Below are 24,181 nucleotides of genomic sequence, written 5' to 3'. Positions count from 1 at the left end.
ATGATCATGGACACCCGAATTAGGTTAGTGACCTCAAAGCCTCAATTAGCTTTCCTGGGTGAAATTACTGATAATCGCCTCTTGCAAATGACCAAAATGAAAAACACTTTAGCAATTATGGCTATTAAGTGGGTTTTAGGTGAAGATTTCATTACTGGAGTTGATAGATACAAGGTGAATACTGACATTGTCTCCCAGTTTGTTGCTTCTTTGTTAGACCTTAGAGAATGCAAAGCTCATATCATACAACTAACCAAGGAGCTATTTCCAAAACATTATCTAGGAGGTCTTGAAGAGATAATACATACTGCAGTGATAGGTCTTAGCATACCAATTGCCATTGATCTCTGACGCTATAATGATCATGACAAGGTAGTAGCCTGGCTTTCCTTCTTGAGTGATCTCTGACGCTATCATGGATGTTTCTAAGTCTATTGGGTGAGACTCGTGTATTGTCAGTTGTCGCCTATGTACCAGTCCAATTCTACCTAACCAGTTACCTCTTGTATATCGGTCTACTCATTGCTTAGCCAGTTACCTCTTGTATACCAGTCTACTCACTACTTAGTCGGTTAATCCTTGTATACCGGTTGAGTCACTGCTTAGTCAGTTAACCCCTGTATACCAGTCTACTCACTGGCGATAGGAATAAGGACTCTTGTTCTTCATCGGTTACCCTTTACTCTTTTATCAATGGACTGTGGAGACTTAGAAGATTATGTTGCCAACAATGACAACCATTTCACTAGTCATACAAGATGCATCATAATGCCAACAGATGATATCAAACAATAATTGCAGGCCAAATATCAGCAGGTTGTGAGAATAGAGTCTATGGCCAAGGATAGGGTTGTCACTTTAACTAGAGGAACCTTGTCACATTTATTAAGATCACTTTTGAATAAAATTGAAGATGTATATAATTATTTCTGCATTCTTTCAGAGGGGGCTACTCAGTGCTCTAAGTTTTTGACAAATTTGAAAGAAATTTTTGAAGGGCGGAAAGCTTTGGAGCTAAAGATTGAGGATTTAACTATTGCAGTCTAGTATATACCTAGGCCACCTCAACCATTGTTAGATTTTTGCAGAGCTTATGAGTCAATTTTTAGTGAAATTCATTATTTAGAGGAAAAGGATGGATCAATCAAGGAAAGAATGCAGAGCTTTAATGAATTAAAGCATTGGACTATCCCTCTCCTCCTTCATAATGAACATTCAGAGTTGAAACCTTTTGATGAATGGAAGAAGGAATATGAGGATGCAATTAATGTTGCTATTCAAAAGATTATTGATGAGGATTATATCAATGAGCCAATGTATTACTCAGCTATGGACAAATTTATTGCAACTGATATGGCTTACTAAAGGTTTGTTGTAGGAGTAAGAGCAGTTATTGATGATAAATGCAAGGAGGTTCCAAACTATGTACAGTTGATCAAAAGTATTCAATGGCCAACTGGTTTTGTAGTTCTCAGTTGGCATGAGAAGTACTGTGCAGTTAAGGACTTTTGAAGAGATAGCTTCCTGGTTAGGATTAAAGATTATCTAAATGAGGTAGTTATGCATTCTGTTAGAAGTAGAGTTCTCATCTTCTCAAGGCGCGACATCTTTCTATTTTGAATTTTAAAGATATTTTGGCATACTCGTGGGTAATTTTTGACAAGTGTCATAAGCCCAAAGCTTGTTTTTCTCCTTGTTTTCTATAAAAGAGATTCAAGGTTGATTGATAGGGGGTTTTGAAATTTGGTAATAGACATATACTTGAAAGTAATTGTTCTAGATATAGAGTCTTAATATTGACTAAATTGTGTATCCGCAAATTTTGAATTAATGAAAGTCACACCATGTTTCGTCTCTCTGCTCAATTTTTCTTGTCTTTCATGAATCATGTTTATCAAGGATGAATGGGTATTGTCTTTGCAGTTATGTGTGAATGTGTAATTTCATAGTTAGGGTTCTTTTCAAGGCAAATATTAAATACTTGTTGTGAATTGCAGGGGATAACAAAAATGGTGGAGATTTTATAAGTATGATTCATGGTGGGAAATGTTGATTATCAATGTAAGACATCTTTATTTGAGAGCCTATTGTGGGACTGTTAGATTTAGAAACTGTTTACTCTGTTACCTTAGGATAGGCACTGATTTGTACGGTGAGTGCAGTGAGATATCTCTATTATGACTACTAGATGGAAAACACCACCTTTTCCACGAACGACTTTAGTTGGTCGAACCTCTCTATCGTATTCTAGGATTTTAGTGATCCAATTTTCTCATTTCTCAGTGATCTCTCCCTCCATGATATATTCTCAAACACTAGAATGTGCCACATAGATCATTGTCTTATTACATGCAATCAAATGATGGAACTTTTTGAGTCCCTTTACAATAGCAAAGGCTTGCCTCTCAACAAAATTATACTTAACTTCATAATTTTTCAATGTCCTGGAATGAAAAGCCATTGGATGCTTTCTTTTTCCTTCATCATCTTTCTAGGTCAAGACCATAGCTATAATGTGTTCATTGTTATAAACATACATGATGAAATCCTTTGTGAGGTCCAGATTGACTAGCACTAGGACTGAGGAAATAGCCTCTTTAACCTTTTCAAAGGCCTCTTTGGCATGGTTAGTCCATTTAAAAGGTCGATCCTTTATGAGCATTAATGTAATAAGCCTGATTATTCCTGCAAAATCTTATATGAATCTTCTCATGAAGCTAATATTTCCCAAGAAAGACTAAACTCCCTTCTTATTAACTGGCAGGGGTAATTCTTTAATTGTTTCTACGCGATCAAGATCAACTAAAATGCCATCCTTGGACAACACATGTCCCAACAATTTCCCTTGCAGAACCCCGAAGATACACTTCTTTGGATTCAAAGACACTCCAACCTCTAAACACTTTTGGAAAACTAATTCTAGATGATCAAAATAATTTTCCTTTGACTTAGTCGAGAACATGGTGAGGTCATTCAGGTAGATAAGTATAATTTTATTGATCAGATCCTTAAAAGCAATATCCATTGCTCATTGGAAAGTGTCTCCTACATTAGAGAGGCCAAAAGGCATCTTAGCATATGCAAATGTTCCCCATTTGGTGGTGAACATTGTTTTATGTTGATCCTCCTCTTTAACCAGAAAAACCATCTAGCATTGAGAACATTTCTAACTCAGCTACAATTTGCAGAATTTGTTCCATGGAGGGCAAAGGATAGCAGTCCTTCGAGGAATCTTTTCTCAAATACCTAAAATCCACATAGAGGCGGATATCCCCATTCATTTTGCAGATGGGAACTAAGTTGGAGACCCACGTACTATGCTTAATCAGGTACACTATCTAGGAGTCAACTAGTTTTCTCAGTTCTTGGGCCATTAGGGACTCAATTTTAGTGTATTGGCCTTTTCTTTTGTCGGATTGGCTTTACTCATTTTGTGAGCTTAATGGTATGTTGAATAATTGTAGGTTCATATCCTTTTAGATCATCATATGACCACACAATGACCCCTTTGTACTTTTCAAAGAAAGATATCAGCCTATTTTTATCTCGTTGGGGGACATTCTTGCTAACCTTCAACTTTTTGCCATCTCTAACATGGAGATCAGTAGAGTCTCCTTTATCTGGTGTGAATTTCCTCTTATCATTTCTTGCATCATCACAATTGAACCATTTTCCTAATATAATCAAGCCCTTCAAAAGCTTGTTGGTTTTTAGCTAGATGGCTTGATCTTCATATATTGATTCCGCTACTTTTGGTTGTAGATGTTCAACAAATTCACATAATTGTTGAATGAAAATTGCGATCTAAGCATCACTTTCAAAATATTGCCAGTTTTGATCATTGTTTGGGATGGCTGACCTTACAATCACCCAAATAGAATGCTTGTTTTCTATCAATTCAGAGACAGGGTCAAATTGAGATCCTATCGTTTCCAACCGGTCTGCACTTGAGTTTTGCTTTCTAGGCATCCGTTAAAAATTGAAAGCTTTGAAAGTTTCAATTAGATCCTAGATTCTATGTCTGTAAGAGTACGTGCAGATATTTTTGTAGCAGAAATACCTCAAACTTATTTGCCTACTAGTTCGTAATCTCCTAGAACCTTCAACTATTTGATACCCATAATTTCTGCAAGGCTTAATCCTTGAACCAAACCTTCATACACAACCTTTTTATTTGAACAAGGAAACTGGAAATGGAAAGCTCTAAGAGTCTATTCTCCAATTGGAGACATCAAACAAATACCAGTTCGAGATCCAGATTTACTTCTTGCTCCATCAAAATGCAACGTCCAAAATTTTGACATGTGGTACCCGTTGTCATTTTCCTCATCCTGTTGGCTCGTATAAACTTTGGGAATGATCTTATCTTCATCATAAATCACATAAGTTACAATTTCAGCGACATGATAATTACCAAGAGGATTGGTATCTATAAACTCATTGAGGAAGACTTCTTGTTCGGGAGTTCAATCACTGGTTACCTCCTCATCTTCTAATAGTTCCACACAATACATTTCATTTTTTGTGATAGAAGTGTGAGCAACCTCAAAATTCATCATGGCTTCCTCAACTATATGCTCAAAATGAAGGGGTTTTCATGTTGGACCCATACTTAGTTCTTAGAATGAGGTGTGACCAATCCAAGGAAAGGTACCCTCCTATTTTTGTAGTAAAATCTCATGATAAACAAAGCCTGAAAATAGGGGGGAATATCAATCACTACTACTTCTTGAAACATCGTTATACTAGGGCAAGAATAAAATATTAGTAGAAGGTCTTTGATCACACCTTTGGCTTGGACTTTATTCCCATATAGCTGCATAACTCCTCTATCCGAAGGTTTAAATTTAAGTTTGACAACTTTAGCTATTTGTTTTGGCATAACGGTAGTATTGGCACTAGAATCAATCATGGAATTGTGAAGCAACTTATCCCCTACAATAAGTGTTAAAAAGAAGGGGGTGGGTTTTGGTTTATCTACCTTTTTTTGTACCTCCACTCTCATCATTCATGAGTATTGTGTCTTAATGCAACTAATTCCAAGCCTCGGGTCCCTTGTCTTTTGCTTGAATAGGTTTTGTAACTGATCCCCTTATTGTTAGTTTCTCAGATTCTCCCAGAGCTTCTTGTAACAAGGACCTTTGCTTTGGAATAGATAGAATATCCCACAAGGATACATTTTCAGAGGCCTTCTTAAGTTGCTCAACCACATTAAGGGATGCCAGGAGCAATGGCTTTGATTCCTTGGGCTTGTAGGGAAAGGTCTCTTTAGGCTTTTAAAAATGTTGAACCACTACGAGTTGATTTTGAGATTTATCTAGACCAACTTTAGGCTGATGTACCACAGGCTCCCCTATAAGTCCGTGTTTTGAGCGGGTGTTGTAATTAGATTGTATCTAAGGGGATTTTGAGGTTGATGCATCATTAGAAAGCACCTCCTCTTCTCCTTCCATCCATGGAAAGAGTGTGTGATCAAGAGTGATCTCTACTTCTTTCTCTAAGGATATTCCTTGCATTTGCATAGTAAGCATTATATTATCGATACCAAGGGACAAGTACATGCAAACTCAGGAATCCGACGTAATTTCTTGACTATGCTTCTCTGCTACCTTTTGATGTAGGTTTTCATGTGGGCAATTCCAAGGCATATGTGCTTCATTACAAGAGAAAAACTAGGCACTTGTATCATCTGCAAGGTTGTTTTATCTAGCCACCAATTCCCTATTTTGATTAAAAGGAACAATTTGTAATGGTATATGAACTGGCACTATCTAATTATTTGGTTGAGCTAGGGAAGTTGTTTTTGCACCCCCTTGAACTTGATTTGGTTGATAGGAAGATCTTCTACTTGGATAATTCTAGAAAGGGGGTCTCACAAATGTTGCTTAAGTTTCCTTTTGTATTAATTATCTCATTGGACAAGGTTCGCAACAAATTCTTCATGTCATTCATCTTTGTTGCCAGAGAAGTGGAAGCCACAATACTATTCTATTGTGCATTAGGATATACATAAATGGATTGTGGAGGTGCAAATGAACTAGGGAGAGTCTTTTCATGTGCTAGGTTGATAATTCAGGTAATACAAGCATGGGTGGTCTAGGTGAAGGTTTCCCAACGTCAATCAAGTTATTTTCAACTTGAACTGCAAGGCTATAAGCATCTGTTAGGGTGTTCCCTCTGAGAGACTATATTGTGATAGATGTATCCGAGTTAAAGGATTTTAGATAGAAAACAAATGCCATGTCTGGGGGGACAAGCAATTGTTGAGATTATTTGCCAAGTCTTATAGAATCTAGTGTTAAAATCAGTTACAACTTCTTGAGGAGCCCGCTTGATGGTTTTTTGCAGTAATGAAGATCTATCTCCTTTCTTTGTAAAACTCTCAAACAATCAATCTCCGAGTTGATCCCAATCTCTTATTGAATTTGGTTGAAGGGACTGATACCAATCTTGCACTTTGCCTTTAAAAGAGGATGCTAGCAATCTTAATGCCACATTTTGTTGTGTATAGTACACACATCAACTACATCTTGCAAGTGTTCTGCAGGGTTTTAGAATATTCTCCCATAAATTTCATCAAGTCTTCCAGAGCTGGCGCGAGAATAGGATCCCATTGTGTAGGAGGAGCAGTCGGGATTAGAGGACTACCACTATCCCATGGCACAAAATTCTAAGAAGGGGCTTCCATTTATGCTTAAGCTTGAACTTGTACACCCCCTCATGTACCTCTCGCTTGGGCTACTATTACCAGTGGTGGTACTAACAAGCTAGGATTCACTACAGTTTGAGATTTGGTAATAGGCCTATGACTCATACACCCAATAAAATTAAGATGTTTTTAGTCCCACTGGACGTTCCAAAAGAAGAACTGTTGAAGTCTAAAATTTCTCTCAAAACTACAACCTTATGCGAAGTTCAGTGAATCAGAAACCTATTGCGCTTCACTTAACAACCTTTGAGATTTTAGAAGACGACTCTTCATCTTAAAGGGGAAAAGGGAGAGAAAAAATACTAAAAATAAACTAAGGTGACACATTGATGATTTAAGATCTTAAACCTTTAACAACACAAAAAACTATACATCATATGCATAATTCAAAGGCCCGATGATGGTATTACTAAATAGATGCAATTCATGGATTCATTTCAAGCATAATATAATCTCAAACACAATACTATTGAATTGAAAGAGTCTTAGACATGATTCGACTAGCATAAGCTATATTTAAAATCACAAAAGCTTCCATAAATTACAAATTTTTAATTTCTACTCCAAAAGACATAGAACATAATCCAACCATAAACATAAACAAATTAACATAAAGGCCAAAGTTGGCATAGTATGATTATTTATCTTGCATAAAACTAAGAAAATGCTAAAGTCTGAGTAGAATTAAAACTTGTTTCTGAGCACAAACCCCCTAAAAATGATAATCCTTGCCCTTAAATAGCTTCCCCTACTTGCAAAAAAGGAAAACCTGAGAAAACATAAAAGATTCCTCCTCAAGTCTACATGGTTGTCTTCTTTTGAATGCCATCATTTCTATTGCACGAGAACTACTCGAACATCCTAGAAAATCATGTTTGCCCAACTGCTCCAATAGACTGGTTCACTAAATCAATCTGCACAAATTCCAAAATGGACACTTATCATTTGAGCATGCCTTAGCATCCTCCTCAAGCTATGACGAACCTCAAAATTCCACTCTGCTTACCTGTTGTTGATTGTTTGACTAAATGTACGCATGACAACTGAGTGGAGGCTCTTCATGCCTCTATTCCATTTCTTCTTAAAAGATTCGTGAATAATATATGTGGCAACATGGTAGGGATTCTTCAACCTTCTCCCTTTCCTTTCTCCGTAAAACCTTGTGAGCATGACACGTGGCAGGCTGGTTAGAGAGAGTCACTTCAACTTTGGAAAATGGAGTGAAAATGTCGAGAAAGGACATGCGGAAACCTGGCCGGGCTTTGCAAAAGTAAAACCAAGGTGCTAGGTTCAAAAGTCCACCCTGTTGACAAGTGGCAAAATGAGAGGAAAGGCTTAAAAAGTTGAGACATTATGATATAAAGAAAAGGGCCTGAAGAGGGAGCTAAGGAATTTAATCTACTTTTATCCTTGTTGGGTAGAAGGGTTTATTATGATGATCTTGTTTCAGTGTTAGTTTTGTATAGAAATTTTATGTAACCTTGTTGTAGCTTTGAGATAGAAATAACATCCAATAGAATAGAGATGGAGAAGTTTAATGACGAAAATTTTGAGTTGTGAAGAATCAAAATGGAGAATGTCCTCGTAGATAGAGGATTTATGGGCTATAGTTTCACCAACAAAACCTCAAACTATGGACCCAAATGTATAGAATACAATGGATCGAAAAGCCAAGGGTTTGTTAGGACTCTATTTGGTTGATTCAATGCTCTTGAATATCCATGAAGAGAAGACTATAGCTGAACTTTGGAAGAAACCTGGAGATATTAATTAGGGGAACTCTTTGGTGAATAAGTTGTTCTTGAAAAAGAAGTATTCTCTGAAGATGGAGGAAGGAGAATCTACTGCGGATCATTTGAATGCTTTCAATGTGATTGTTTCAGAAATAGGTTTTATTAACTTATAAAGATTAATGATCAAGAAAAATGTATTATTTTGTTATGTTCTTTGTCAAACTTGTGAGATCACCTTGTTATGGTCATTGAAGCACAACAACCAATTTCAAAATGGAGGATGTGGTTGATCGATTGTTATCTGAAGAGATCTAAATGAAATCTTATGAGATGACTAAGGAAACAATAGTTTCTCATGGTAGATCAATGGAGAAAGGAAAGAGGGACAAGAAGTCTAAATCCAAGTTTCTTGGGAGATCTAAGTCTCTTGGAAGAAAGTCCAAGGAAAAATGTTGGAACTATGACATGATTGGTCATTTTTGTAAATAATGCAAGGAGGAGAAGTAAAAGACAAACAAGAAAGCCTTTGTTTTGGGTTGAAACAAATCCTCTTAGGGTGACTATGATGCATTTGTTATAACCTTGAAAACATTAGCATCAGAAGATGTATGGCTCATTGACTCAAGTCCCTCTTTTCACTTGAACTCTCAAAGAGGTTGGCTCTTGAAGTGTGAAGAGTATGATGGTGGGAATGTGTATCTAGGTGATGATTCTCATTTGAATATTATTGGCCATGGAAGAGTCAAGAATTGAAGCCCTGATGGTAGAGTGAAGGGGAGAAATGTTGTACTACATGTCCCTAGTTTGGCACAAAACCTTCTTTTAGTGAGTAAGTAAAATAATGCAGGTGTGCAAGTTGTTTTCTCAAGTGGAGGATACAAGATGACAAGAGGAGCTTTTATATTTGATCAACACCCTATACAAGCTAGATGCATGCATAAGTTAGTCCAATAGTTCTTCTAATAAACCAAAGAAGGGATCTTTGGATTCTTCATTCTCACGATTAGATTGACAAGAGAATAAAACTATGGTTTCTACATCTAACGGTTGTGCTTTCTGGGCACCTAAGGGTCCCAATGCTTTGTAGATGAAGTTCCCAATAAAGAAAAAAATGTTATGGAACCAAAGACTCAGTTATATTGGTGAGATGGGTCTTAGAGCCCTAAAAAATAAGAACCTTGTTGAAGGTCTTGATTATTGTAAACTCGAGTTTGATTTTTATGAACATTGTATATATGGAAAGCAACATGGTGTTTCTTCTAATTCCAGTTCTCATAAGTCTTTTGGGGATTCAAATTATATTCATGTAGATGTGTTTGGTCATGTTAATGTTCCTTCATTATCTTGATCTATGTGTTTTATCTCATTCATAGATGACTACAGTAGAAGGGCATTTGTGTATAACCTAAGGAGTAAATTTGAAGTTTTTGTTAGTTAGGGAATTAAAATCCTTGGCTGAAAACCAAAATGGTGGGAAAATAAATGTTTAAGGAATAATAATGGCAGTGATGTTTTCTCAACGAATTTTGATAGGTGCTCTAAGGACCATGGGATTCAGAGACACAATACTACTCCATACACCCCACAACAAAATGGAGTTACGAACAAGATGAATAAAACGTTGATAGAGAGGGCTAGTAATATGCTACATGGTGTTAGCCTTAAATAAAAATTATCGGTTGAAGTTGTAGCCATTTCATGTTATCTAATTAATAGATCTCCTACTTTGGCAATAGTTGAAAATACACCCATGGAGGCATTTTCTAGTAAAAATATCTCACTCATACATATCAAAGTATTTGGTTGTGAGGCATATGCACATGTTTTGAGTGAGAAAAGAATAATATCAGAGAACAAAGAAACTAAATTAATGTGTCTGTGTGAAGGGTTACAAGCTTTGGGATCTAGTCGCAGAGAAATCTCTCTATAGCACAAGTGTGATTTGATGAGAGATGAAACATTCCACTATTGATTTGCAACTAGAGAAAGAAGATAAACAAAAGGAGGTAGTTTAGGTTCCACCTACTCCAATGAAAGTTGAACTAAACACTCTTGTTAGACTTGATGACGAGGAGACCTATAGTAGCTTTGAAAATTCTAAAGAAGAGAATGAACCTTAGCCTCAATAATTGAGGAGATCTACAGGTATTAGGTGACAACTAAAAAAGTTTGGTTATTCATCAATTGTTGGATTCCAATTGTATTTTTTCTTTTATTTCTAACATTGATGAGCCTAGGACTATTAGAGAGGATATGAGTATGCATGATGCATATTTCTAAATGGAATAAATGAATGAAGAGATGGATGAATTGGAGAAAAATGTTACATGGGATCTAATACATTTTCCTGAAAGGAAAAAACATGTTGGTTGTAAATAGGTATTCAAAAAGAAATGTGGTCCAGATGGCAATGTTGAGAAGCACAAAGCACAACTGGTCACGAAGGGGTATTCTCGGGTGGAGGAAATTGATTATAGTGAAATATTCTCTTTTGTAGCCAAGTTGGAATCCATTTGATTCATGTTATCAAATGCAACATATTATGACTTGGAAGTTGAGTAGATGAATGTGAAGACTATGTTTCTTCATGGTGATTTGCTAGAAGAAATTTACATGTGACAACCAAAGCATTTCATTGAAAAAGATAAAGAGAACTTTCTTTGTAAGTTGAAGAAATATTTGTATGGTTTGAAATAGACTCCTAGAATGTGGTAACAAAAGTTTAATACCTATATGTTGTCTTTAAAATTTCTAAGATATAAATATAACAATTGTGTTTATTATAAATCTTATAATAGTTACATTCTCATCATAGTCATTTATATAATTGACATGTTTTTTATTGGGAATGATAAAAGTATGATTTAAAATTTGAAGTTTAAGTTAGCAACCTAGTTTATGATGAAGGATCTAGGTGCAGTGAGGTATACTCTTGGGATTGAGATCATTAGAGATAGATCTAGTAAAAATCTTTGAATGAGAAAAAGTAAGTATGTTAACTTTGTGTTTGAGAGGTTTAGCATGATAGCTTGTAGATAGTTAGTTTTTCTAGTGTTATTGGGGACAAAACTTTCTATGGATTTCCCAAAATCTCCTACTAAGATGGACGACATGACTATAGTTCCTTATGTGAATTCTATTGGCAGCTTGATGTATGCCATCATTTGTACTAGGCTAGACATTGCCCAAGGAATGGGAGTCCTTAGTCGATTTATGGCTAATCTTGGATGAGTGCATTGGGATGCATTTAAGAAATTATTCAGGTATTTATGGGGTACATCTGAGTAATTATTATATTTTCATAATTATCCTACTAGACCTTGGTGTTCAGTTTGTATTTGTGGATATGTGGATCCAGATTGGGAAGGTGACATAGATAGAAGAAGATGCACTAGTGGATATGTTTTCATGATGTTTGTGTTGGCATTGACAAAACTGGTCAATCCAGATAATTGATATATGAGCTAAGATTGTCATTGATGTCTAACACTGACCAGTGAAGTGGTATTGGTGGAGTGGTGTATTTCAGTAGCAAAGGTGATGACTTGCAAACACATGGAAACAACATCAGAAATAGATGACCAAAGTTCAATCAACTCAAAGGAAGACAAACTAAGCCAACCGGTTTGTCACTCAAGAAGATCGGTCATTCTGATGATGATGAAGTCACGAAAGGTGACTCAAGCAAGAATACTTGAGGTTGTATGCAAACCAGAACCTCAGTGGCAAATAGGGAAAGAGATTTGATGCTAGCACAACAAATCAAAAATCAAAGGATGAACCAGTAATATAGAGCACAGTGGTATATCGGTACACTAGTAAGGCAGAAGGAAGATAGGTGATCACCATAAATCTCGGAGCGGTGATCGGTTATTTAGTTGCAGAGGCAAAAGGTGAATTGGTGAGCTTGTGTCTACGCCAAACTAAAATTTGGTAAAGTCAACTTCAATTATCATGCAGTCAAGGCATGATTACTGTTGGATTTTCTGGTTCGCACTTAAATGACTGAACTCAACCTAGAAGTCACTATTTTTGGGAGATGCAGTGGCAGAATTAGTTGAACAGTTGGCATAATTGTTGTAGGGCGCGGAGAGAAAGAGTGGGAGATTTTGAATTTGAAGTCTTCTGAAATCTGTGATTGCTTTGATTGAGGAAACACCTAAAGGTGACGACGGAAAATGTATAAAGTATTTTTGAGTTCATTCAAAAAAAATTGATCGTAAAATTTGCAAAAAAAAAATCCTGTAGAAGGCGATCCAAAGTGAAGAGTAGAGTGAGAGGAAGTGCTAAAAGGATTTATCAGAGCAGAGAGTGTATGAGGTAGACTGACAGAGTGCAGAGTCGAGGGACAGAGGATTGGTAGAGTGCAGAGCCAAGGGACAAAAGACCGACAGAGTGCAGAGCCAAAGGTATAAGAAGAAAACCAGTGTTGTGCAGAGCAGACACAACCGGTGTGGATAGAGCATGATTCTCATCGTGATCTGATCAAGCTATCAGTAGCTAATCTAGCAGATCATCCTTTTGTTGCTTTCTAACCATTGCAACTAAAATCCCTTAACCGGGTGGACTTTAACAGGTCCGTTTGTAAAATCCCTTAGCCATATTACAAACGGGGTAAAGCATATTGACAAATTCCACTAACAAGGTAAAGAATGTGGACTTTATTGAAGAGTCCTACTCCAAAAAAAAAGCATATTGACATACAAGTTTGTTTTGTTTGTGATATGGCTAAAGATGGAAATGTGAAGATGGAAAAGATTGATACTTTGGCAAATGTTGCAGATGCATTGGTGAAGATAGAGAGCATAGTGAAGTTTATATGGTGTGTTGATTCTATGGGCCTTGGGGTCCTAAGAAAATGATGGAGTTTTGACTCTTGGTAGGTCTTTGATAAGTGGGAGAATGTTGGGATGTCTTAACCTTAGAGTCTCAACATGAATTCATATTTGATTATTTTATTTTGTATTTCCTAATTAGTAACTTATTATGTTGTTATATCACTTTGTGGGGGAAAATTGTGAGTTGGCTTTCTACATGTGAAGTGAAGAGTATGAAATTACGCCACTTGTTACCTAGTGGGCAAATGAATTTGTAGAATTATTGTTAGTGCATTCTATATTTAGGAGGCATACTTCTTAGCTTAAGTTTGCCTAGTTCAACTAATCTTTAGTTCTTTGAGATAATTTTAGTTTCCTAATTTTAGATTAGGTTTCTCCTACTTTCTATAAAGAAAGTCTTTATGCATTGCCTCATTCATTTTGTATTTTTTTCTTTTGAGGAATATTGCAATTTTTTTCTTATTTCTCTCATTTGTGGAATGTGTTCGTCTTGTTCTTTGATCTTGCAAGCTTGTGTTGCAAACTTCAACATTGTTTTAAAGCATGGATCCAACAAAATCCTTAATCTTTGAGGGTTTATTTACTCAAAATCACTACAGGATCCCAAATCTAGTCTTATTTGTGGATCTAGAAGTTGAAAATTGGTCTAACCTCACAATTATGTTCACAATGTCCCATAGCCTATAGATCAACTGTATTTTGTCAAAATCTGAGTAGTTAATTTTTTAGGTCTTTTTTAGGGCACGTGTTTTGAGGCAAGATTTGTGGGTCAACAAAAAAGTCTGCACTTTGAAGCAAAGTGGAACCTCGCCATTGTATTTGTAGCATCCCAAGACCTATAGATCGATTATCAATTCATCAAAATCTGAGTAGTTGACTTTTTGGGTCTTTTATGTGGCATGAAATTTTAGGTGACTTCCAACTTTTACCAAAAAATATATGCATCTTAAAGCAAAAGGGACTTCACCATTGCATCCAGAAAAGCCAAAAACCTACAAATAGACTATTCATTTCGTAAAATCCAAGCAATTGAACTTTTTGGGCAAAACTTTTTGTGTGCATGTTTCCCAAACAATCATCTATATGGATTTGTACGGACCCGTATAGTCGCTAACATAGCCATAGAGAATATTCTATCACCAGCCACCAAGAGAATATTTTATCAAAATATATCATGAGTAGAACATTCCATCTAGGCCTCCTTTTTTGGCTTTTTGATCTATATTGGTAAAACGGTCATAACTTTTGCATAAGATGTCAGGATTGGGTGAGCAAGATATCATCAGAATATTAATTCTAGGCCCAATTTGATGGAGCTAGTATTTTTCCAATGCTTTGACGTTGGTACATTTTATCACTATTTAATTTTAATATATTTTTTTCGCTCTTGAGTTGGTATCTTTTTGTTGCTTCCTTCTTTTTTGTGATTCATGCAAAACATTGGAAAGGTCTCTCAATGCTCTTCATAGCTATTATTCAATTTTTTGTATTTTCGCAATATCTATGATTACTTGGTCATTTTGGCTCTTGAAAACTTTTTGTTTGCATTGGATGACTACACCAAGGTTGTTCCACATGTATTTCTAGTACTTACTTTGTCCTTTTTGGGAATTTTGAGCATATTTTGCATGCACTAAGATAAAGTGTCACTCGTGTGTATGTTTTGGAAGATTTTGCACATTCTTTTGTGCCTTATTGTACTTAAACTATATTATAAAGTGTCATGGGGGGTTGTGTAGTTCCTTTTTTTTTCCATCACACCTTTGTCAAGTGAGTGTCCCTCCATAACTACCTCGAATCCCAGTGATTCTTGTCCCATTCATGTGTGCATTGGGTGCATGCCCTTTTTCAATTGCAGGTACTTTCTTGAGCACATCTAGATGTGTGTTATCCTTCATGCACTACATGGTGACACACAGTTTCAGTGGACCTATCATGCCTCACACTTGTTAGCATTATCCAGGGGGGTTTCTACTATTGGTGTTAATGCTTCGTTGGTTTCACTTTGGAGTGAGCTACATATACAATATTTGTTCCTATGTACTAGTAAAATATAGTGGTTGTATTTGGTGAGATGGAGATTTTACTACATAGAAACTCTTGCATTCCAGTTTTGTGGAGGCAACTTATCCTTGATTGATTAGTTCTTTAGACTATTGGCACCTATATTTTTAGCTAGAAGCTATGTTGAGTTTACACCTAGCAAGATTGGAAATTGCTATGTCACAACTAAAGAGTCATGGGGAGTTAATGTTTTGAATTTTATATTTATTGTTGAGTTCTTTTTAGTAGGTACATATGTATGCACGGTGGATGCCTAATTATGGATTTTTTAGTTTCTATGTAAGTGGGTGTAGTGCATATGGAAAGTTTACCATTATGGAAGGATAGGTGTTATTGGTTTGGAAAGTTCTATTTGCAAGATGTCAAGGATATGGCAATTTGTTGCTTTAGACACCACTTGACTACCAAGGAATTGGATATGGTTTTAGAAACCATGGGTGTCTACCTCTCATATACAAGCTCTATAAATATGTTGGCACCTTAGTCATTTTTTGTGAAACACTTTGGCTATTTTATGAGATGTTGTTACACTGCCAGAATTACTTCAAAGTTCTCTATTGTTATATCAACTCCTAAAGAGCATTATCTTTGTGCATTGTATTGTAATCTTTTTTACTATAATACAATTGAGCTCTCTATTTTGGAGTATGTTTTTTTTTTTCATAATGGTTTTCCCATGCAAATTTGGTGTTATTCTTTTAAGTGTTTATTTGTTTGAAGCTAATATAGCTTATGAGCATCTAATTTGTAATTGTTTAAAGGGTTTGTAAGATTTTTTTTGCATTCACTCTTCTGTTAGATTTAGCATTGGAAGTATTATTTCACACTGTAGCCTCCTTTCACAAACTCTCTTGTTATCAATGACACCATTTTATATAATTGAATAGTTGTTGCCAAGGTTATCAAAAAAAATATCAAGCTATAGTTTGACCTCTAGATAAAGTACTAATGCATTAAATCCAAAATTATCTTCTTCATCACTTCCAAAATAGTTTAGAAAATGATTACTAAGCTTTTGGGTTTCAATTTTTAAGTCCTGTGTAAATATTTGGGTGTTCCTCTATTTATCGGGGCCTCAAAAATCCTTTTTGAGACAAATTCATCAAATATTTAAAGAAAACATTTCTCTTTGAAAGGGGAATGGATTATGATAGTAAGAAAAAGCACAATAATCAAAGCCGTTTTATTAGCCACTCTTATTTATATTATTGGTTCTAAGATTATCGATAAACATAAAATCAAAAGTTGATAATCAAAAGTTGATAAATTAGAAATATTTTTTTGGAATGAAATATGGAAAAGAAAATAACATTTTTGGCTTAGAAAAAAGTATGTTTTTTGGCTTAGAAAAAAGTATGTACATCTATAATATTAAAAGGTGTATAGATCCTTAACCTCAAAAACACTATTTTGGGAGGATTTATATAATGATCACAAACCATTGGCTCAAATTCATGAGTAAAAGAGACACAATTATTCCTAAGATAGTAATAGGGAATAAACGCCACTTGGAAATTTTTTGACAAGTATTCTTTTCCTCAAAGATAGAAATTCTTGTCACGCTCAGTCGTGAAGTTATTAAAAAAAATTCTACTCATTTGAAGAAGTAAAACTATCATGGATGGCTTCCAATATAGGTTCTTATATTGTTAAAAGAGGTTATTAGTTCCTTACCAATACCTCCCCCTCTAGACAATAACCCTTTGAACTTTGTTTGGTCAAAGATTCCCTCCCCAAACTTGGAGCCTTTTCTTGGTTAGTCTTACATAATGGAATCTTAATGGACAAAATATTGACAAGAAATGGGGATTATGGACTCTTTCAAGTACATCCTTAATCGTGGCAAGGAAGAAGACACTAATTATATCCTTCTTAACTTCTAATTTAATACTAAGTGGTGGAATTGGTTGTGTAACAAACCTCGGTGGAATGGTACTTTCCTATGTTCCCTACTCCAATACTTTCTCGTTAGACCTTCCCTCTACCAATAATCTATATTTGCAATAATTTGGACAATAATCCCATCATTTCTTATCTAGAATCTTTGGCTCAAATGCAACAAAATGATCTTCGAAAGATCAATCTCCAAACACGATGGGTAACTCGAAAAATAGAAAGCATAAATTTACTTAGCTTGGTGGTTGTCCACAAGTCCTATACCCACCATAAATCATTCTCCAATTGGGTTTCCATTTTATTAAAGAATTGGCCAGTACTAAAACCCTCGCCCTTGATAGAACTGATCATGAAATAAATGTAAAAATATATATAAATAAGGTAACATGGGATCCTCCTCCTCCCTTTTAGGTAAAATTAAACTTTGACAATTTCTTGTGAAAATCTAGGTCTATCGAGGGTTGGTTGCATCATAAGAGACAAAGCGGGAAAAGCAATGAAATTTACTATTGACATAAACAATGAAGCATAAGCATATGCTCACCTACATGACATCCAAATGGCAAGAGCAACTAATATTAAAGATGCGTCCATTAAAAAAGATTGCAAAGTGATCATCAATGCAATAACATCTAGAAAAGATAATCATTAAAAAATACACTAACATTCTTTAACATATTTGGTCATTATTATATGACTTTATTTCCTACAAATTTTTCTATTGTTATAGAGAGGCAAATATCATTGTCAATTCAATTTCCAATAATGAGTTTTGAACAAGACGTTGTGGAATTGATACCACCAAATCCATAGAGGATCAAGTTCTAATAAGAGCCCATCTTGAAGATTTTATAACATGACTACAATCATGAATTTAGGTATAAGAGTGGAATGTTTCTATTGTATCATCCACATCCATTTGACATGTCTTCTCAGTCATAAGTCTTCACATGGGAATTTAAGTTCTAGGTATACTAACATTCATTTCAGCCAAGATCCAAAATTCTCCAATTCCTATGTGCATTTAACTCTTCTCTATAATTTCCTCTTTATTATTTACTTCTACATCTAGATCAATAAGTACTAGCAATGATAGGTGGCTCCACCCTTTCTTGGATAAGTTTGTTAATTGGCATCTTTCTATCTATGGTCTTCATTGATTCCATTTTTCAGTTGTCCTTTTTTCAACTTTGACCTTTATTCATGAGGGAGAAACATTGATAAACAAGAGGGATTATGATTAAAATACACTCTAAGTTTCGATTTGTTTGTGTGGCTTATCTAAAATTATGCTAGCTTCTTAAATTGAACTCAACTATTAGTATGATTTAAAATGAACCACCTAAATAAATCAAAACTTAGAATATGCTCTTTAAACTAAACCAATAGAAAAAAAAATCTACCTCCTTTCGATTTCAGCTTGTTGGAGTGCATCTTTTATGTGGACTATCCCCATGTAAAATGGGCTCTTAGAATGATCCTAAGAGATGAAGTAATCAAGGGTGATGCTAGGATTGTTTATTTCATTGAAATCACATCTTTCTTTGTCTCCCACTACGCAAACTTGGTGTAGGACTCTTTTAGTTTTTGGAAATGATGGCCTTGAATGATGTTTAAACCTTCTTGCTCCCTCATCTATCATCATGTTGTTGTTCCATACAATGAGGGGAGGCCCCTTTGGGTAGTCTCTTCACCCATGAAATGATTTTCAATTGCCATGTCATGTAGTATGACTTCAATGCCTTTTGGACTAGGGTAACTAATAACAATATAGGAGTATTTCTTCATTATCTATATGCACATAGGTTCTTCAAATTCGAGAGCTCTCTCTCTCTCTCTCTCTCTCTCTCTCTCTCTCTCTCTCTCTCTCTCTCTCTCCTCTCTCTCTCTCTCTCTCTCTCCTCTCTCTCTCTCTCTCTCTCTCTCTCTCCTCTCTCTCTCTCTCTCTCTCTCTCTCTCTCCACACACACACACACACACACGTGTGTGTGTGTGCGCGCGCTCCCCCTCAGCGACCCACTACACCCATATGCACTTATGAAATAACCCTATCTCCTCAACAATGCATTATCTGAATCTATGTAATCCTTTTCGATTTTGGTTTTTGATATGTTCTCTTGAATTTGCATTTCTGGACTCACAATGCTCACTCATAGAGGATTAGGCCCTTGGCAGCACCAAAAAATTTGTAATGATTTTCTATAATCTAATAAATAAGTAATTTGTCTCTTTTTGAAAACAAAAAGCTCATATCAATGAACAAGGGTCCCATTTTTATATTATGTTCTTCCATAATTTTCTTACCTTAAAATCCAATGAGTTTAGTTTATACCCAAAACGACTATAGTTGCTCTTGAAGTACTATTCTTTTATTCTTGTGTTCATTTTCTTTGTTGATAACTTTTCTTTCTAACAACACTTCTAGAAGCAATATTGAGTTGTTCACTACTTATCTATTAATTTGATCTTATGTCTTAATCAAAATTTTAAACATTACTTTGTATTCTAATCCACATTGATAATTTGTTGTTTTTATTGAGAATAGGTTTGGGATACTGGAATCATTGAGACAACCATGAAAGATTTTTACAACAATGATCTTGAAGTCATGATAGAAGATGTTCAAAGAAATATTACTGTATGTTTTTTTTTTTATCTTGATATATTTAAAACTATTCATTACCTTTTTCATCATAGGAAGAAATATTGACTTCTTATCTTATATAAGAAAATTTAACTATCTTTATGTTCATATATTGTTAATTTCTCAAATAGTTTTATTAATAATAAAAAAAAATTTGTCTTCAAAATAGGAAATTTGGTCAAAGGATGTAAGTACTTGGGAAGAATGCAACACAGATGAACTTGCTTGTCCTAAATTGTAAGTACTAAAATATATTATGCTTATTAGCAATCACAATTGTAATATTTACTAGACCATGCTATTTTCTGTTTTTGAACCATATAACCAATAAAGAACATCCAAATTTTAGTGAAACAATTCCAATAATTTACATTAAACAATTCAATATTTAATTTTTTGTACTCTAGACAAAATAAAAAAGTTGTAGATTTTATAAAATACTTTGCATATTGAACTACAAATATATTACTAGTATAGTTATAGATTGGAATATGGATTGTTGAGCGTGCAGGTATGCAAATGAGAGTATCATTCTTGCTTGCAAGTGGGCTTACAAAGATTTTGAGGAAGATATTGTTTTGGGAGGTAGATTAATCAATAGCAAATTGTTCCTATCTTTTCCATTTTCAAATTTTATAGATCATAATTTCTTGTATGCTTTCCTTTGTAGATGACTATTTTGTGTCACGTCTACCCATTGTTGAGAATCAACTTGCAAAAGCAGGCATAAGGTTGGCTGCAACACTCAATCGCATCTTTCATTCAACACAAAACTACAATCTACAATCAGAGTTATAAAATGATTGATGTTCTAAAGCATGTGTACACTTTGTATTCATCTACAATACTAGCATTCCATGTGCATTGTATTCATCTACAATTATATATTTTATTTTTTTCAAACGTCCACAACATACATTATTCTAATGGTGTACTTATGGGATCATCACATGCAAGTTTAGATGCCCAAAAGAATACCATTAAGATTTCCTTACTAATTTTGTTGAAAAATACTAAGAAACTTGGGTTAGAAATAGATTAGAGCATAAGAGGGCTACCATAATTATACTTACATCTTCAAGTAAAATATATTTACATGTATTATAGTTGTATCCTTTTCTAAGTATATTTATATTTTATAATTTGAAAATAAAAAATTTCATTTTCATTTATTTTTGAATTATAGATTTGTTATCTTCAATTTTGGCTTGCTCAAAATTGTGGAATAACTCTTACAAATTTTGTCCAATTTGTAGCCCACACCCTCTAAGCACGCATGTTGAGGTGCTTGTCAAACCCCCTCATGTGTAGTCAGGCTCTCGAGAAATCATTTGGCATTGAGTCTCAATTTGTTAATCTAAACAATTGACAAAACTCTTTTTAGGAGTTAGTTTTTATTTTTTGGTGTAAATTGGCGTTATAGCCCCGATCTGCACCAAAGTTCCCTTTTGGTGTAAATTGGGTTTATAGCCCCAATTTGCACCAAAGTCACCCTTCTTGGTGTAAATCGGATTTATAGCCCTGATTTGCACCAAACTCCTCATTTTTTGGTGTAAATTGGGTTTATAGCCCCAATTTGCACCAAAGTCACCCTTTTTGGTGTAAATCGGGTTTATAGCCCCGATTTGCACCAAAGTCCCGCTTCTTGGTGTAAATAGGGTTTATAACCTTGATTTGCACCAAAGTCCCGCTTCTTGGTGTAAATCGAGTTTATAGCCCCAATTTGCACCAAAGTCACCCTTGCAATTTTTTGGTTATTGGTTGGAAATTTTTTTATATTATGCAAGATAAATATTTATTTGGGTCCACTTGTAAAATTGTATGTAATATTGGTTAGATATTTTATGTGTGAGTTGCACATTAAAAAAATATTTAATATTTGAAAAACTTAGTATCAAAAAGTAAATTTTGGATTAAATCATTCTATACACTCATGGATTTGAGATACATGGACCTTTGTCAATGCTCATGGATTGGTGCATTTTTAACTTTCTAGGTATCTATTATTTTTTGCATTTTTACCAAGTTAGATTCTACAAGAAGCGACAGTGAGGCCAAGTTTTGTTGGCAACTGAAGATCACACATAACTCCAATCTATAGATGATCAAAACTCAAAATAGTGAAAATTAGAGATTATCATAAAAGAGAGAAAATAGAGACAATAAAAGGATAATTTTCAAAATACTCTCTTTACTCTCACAAAACTATCATTGACCTTGTTTAGGTGATAGGAGAATACTATATATATAACAAAATATGGCCATATACATCCAATAGGTGCATTAAGTCCAACTACCCATAAAAGGTGGGTTACCTATTTGGTAAATGCCAAAACATGTGGCATAATCTACCTTGATAAAGAGAACCTACAACCAAGAGTCCACCATCGCACAATACCAAACCATACTTTCAACGAAGGATCACTTATTAAAACTAAAAATTCATAAGTTGATAGATCAACCAAAGACTCTAAGAGTCATCCATAGCTAACCAAGATGTCAGCATCAATTACATAAATATTACCATCTCTTGTCAATGGAACACAAGATTCAAAGTACACTAACTGATTACAAGAATTCTTGATCCAAGAGTTTTCATGACATGTGCAACCACTACAAAATATCTCCTTTCACTAACTAATGAATCCACATCACTATCAAAGCTCCCATTGGAACCATGATACCAAGATCTCCATGGCATTGTGATATTTATCTTCTAAATAAAGATCACACATGGTCCACACACACTCAGTTATAATACCATAAACTTTAGAGGATAAATTAGAACTAAGATCTCCAAGATAAGAAGATAAACTATGAGGAAAATACCACTTTCAAAATATCTCATTGAATCATGTAACCAAGCTATCAATGACATCATGATAAACAACACTCTACAAGTCCTAATAACTAACTATCCAATCACTTTAATTATCCATCCTTTCATCTTACTGCAAACATACCCATGCACAAATGACCACAAATAAGGCCAATTAACTAAATCTACATCAACACTAAAAATACATGTGGATATAGACAATCCACATTTATTTCATCTTATTGCAACCAAAGCATGGCTAACCAACAAAATTCTCTAAATTTGTATATCCCAAACCAATGTAGCATGTAATGCCCGCCAAGATACCCTACAAAAATAAAGAAACTAAAAAATAATGGAGATAATTTATTTAAATTTGACATCTAATGCAACACATATCATTATCTACAAATTACATCCATTATCATTAAATCACTATGAACATGAATCATAACATATAAAACTAATAACGCAAGCGGAATAACATAACATCACTATCATCTCCCTAGGGTATCTCAACATCATTACTTAAACTACCAACATAAGCAATAACAATCTACTTATTACCATTACCACATCTAAGTTAATCATTATTAATGCAATACACTTAATTCCTATCTTTCATGATATTCAACTCACTATATTTTATTCTAACATGATATGCTATACTTTCAATGCAATCCCAATCCATATTCCTTAAGTTCATTTTATAAACCAATTCCAAAAGTTCCTAATCCATTGCCGTTTCTTTTACTATCATGACCACATTCCTTTACCAAGATTACTTAAATGCAAGCTATACATGATCACTTAATCCTTCCTATCCTTTAACATGAACATAAATGTTAGAGTTATCATGTTGTGGCTAATAATTATTTATTTAATTATTAGTCTATTATACTCTACGCTTAAGCTAAACTTAGGAATCTTATAATTCTTTAGGGTTTTCTCCTTTAGGGTTTCTAGTATCCTTTTATAAGGATTGTATTGTACTTTTGTATTCTATTCCCTTTTTGAATGATAATCTTTTTCTTCAGAGCCATTATTGCTTTTTTGCCTCCATTCTTCTCTTGTGACATGTGTTTTGCTTGCAAGTGTTCTTGGGATCTCTGAAGTTGTATTTCTTCTCTTCTTCAAGGTATCAGAGCCGATACTAAAACTCCTTGTATGTTTTTTCAAAGATCTGAAGTTTTGCAATTAATTTGGTTAGGTCTATGTTTTTTTGTAGCTTTATTAGCTCATTGCATACAGTCATTTTTTTTGTCTATGGCGATGCTTTCAAGTCATTGCATGCAACATCATTCTTTGGAGGGTGACTCTGTGGTGGTGGCTCATAGTGTTAGACACAATGCACCACCAAGAGGGGGGTGAATCAGTGGTTCTCAAACTTTTTCCCTTTAACTGACTTATGTGAGTATACAAGCTATTAGATTCTAACTCAATGCAGACTTACCGATTAGTGGGGAGATTAGACACAAA

At 34.7% G+C, this 24,181-nt stretch overlaps 1 protein-coding gene across 1 annotated transcript in view; it reads left to right on the top strand.

The window, feature by feature from the left end:
- Positions 1-20,697, top strand: part of LOC131030457 (endonuclease 2) — a 140,765-nt gene extending 120,068 nt beyond the window's left edge. The window contains exons 7-10 of the mRNA XM_057961289.2: positions 19,786-19,878; positions 20,054-20,121; positions 20,396-20,469; positions 20,555-20,697. Of these exons, the coding sequence (XP_057817272.2) occupies positions 19,786-19,878; positions 20,054-20,121; positions 20,396-20,469; positions 20,555-20,682 (363 nt within the window). The 3' untranslated portion in view covers positions 20,683-20,697. The remainder of the gene's footprint in view (positions 1-19,785; positions 19,879-20,053; positions 20,122-20,395; positions 20,470-20,554) is intronic.
- The last annotated feature ends 3,484 nt before the right edge of the window (positions 20,698-24,181 follow it).

Source organism: Cryptomeria japonica, chromosome 7, assembly GCF_030272615.1.
Source record: "Cryptomeria japonica chromosome 7, Sugi_1.0, whole genome shotgun sequence".
Classification (NCBI taxonomy): domain Eukaryota; kingdom Viridiplantae; phylum Streptophyta; class Pinopsida; order Cupressales; family Cupressaceae; genus Cryptomeria; species Cryptomeria japonica.
Note: the sequence above shows the minus strand (reverse complement) of the source record. Positions and strands in the feature narration are given on the sequence as shown.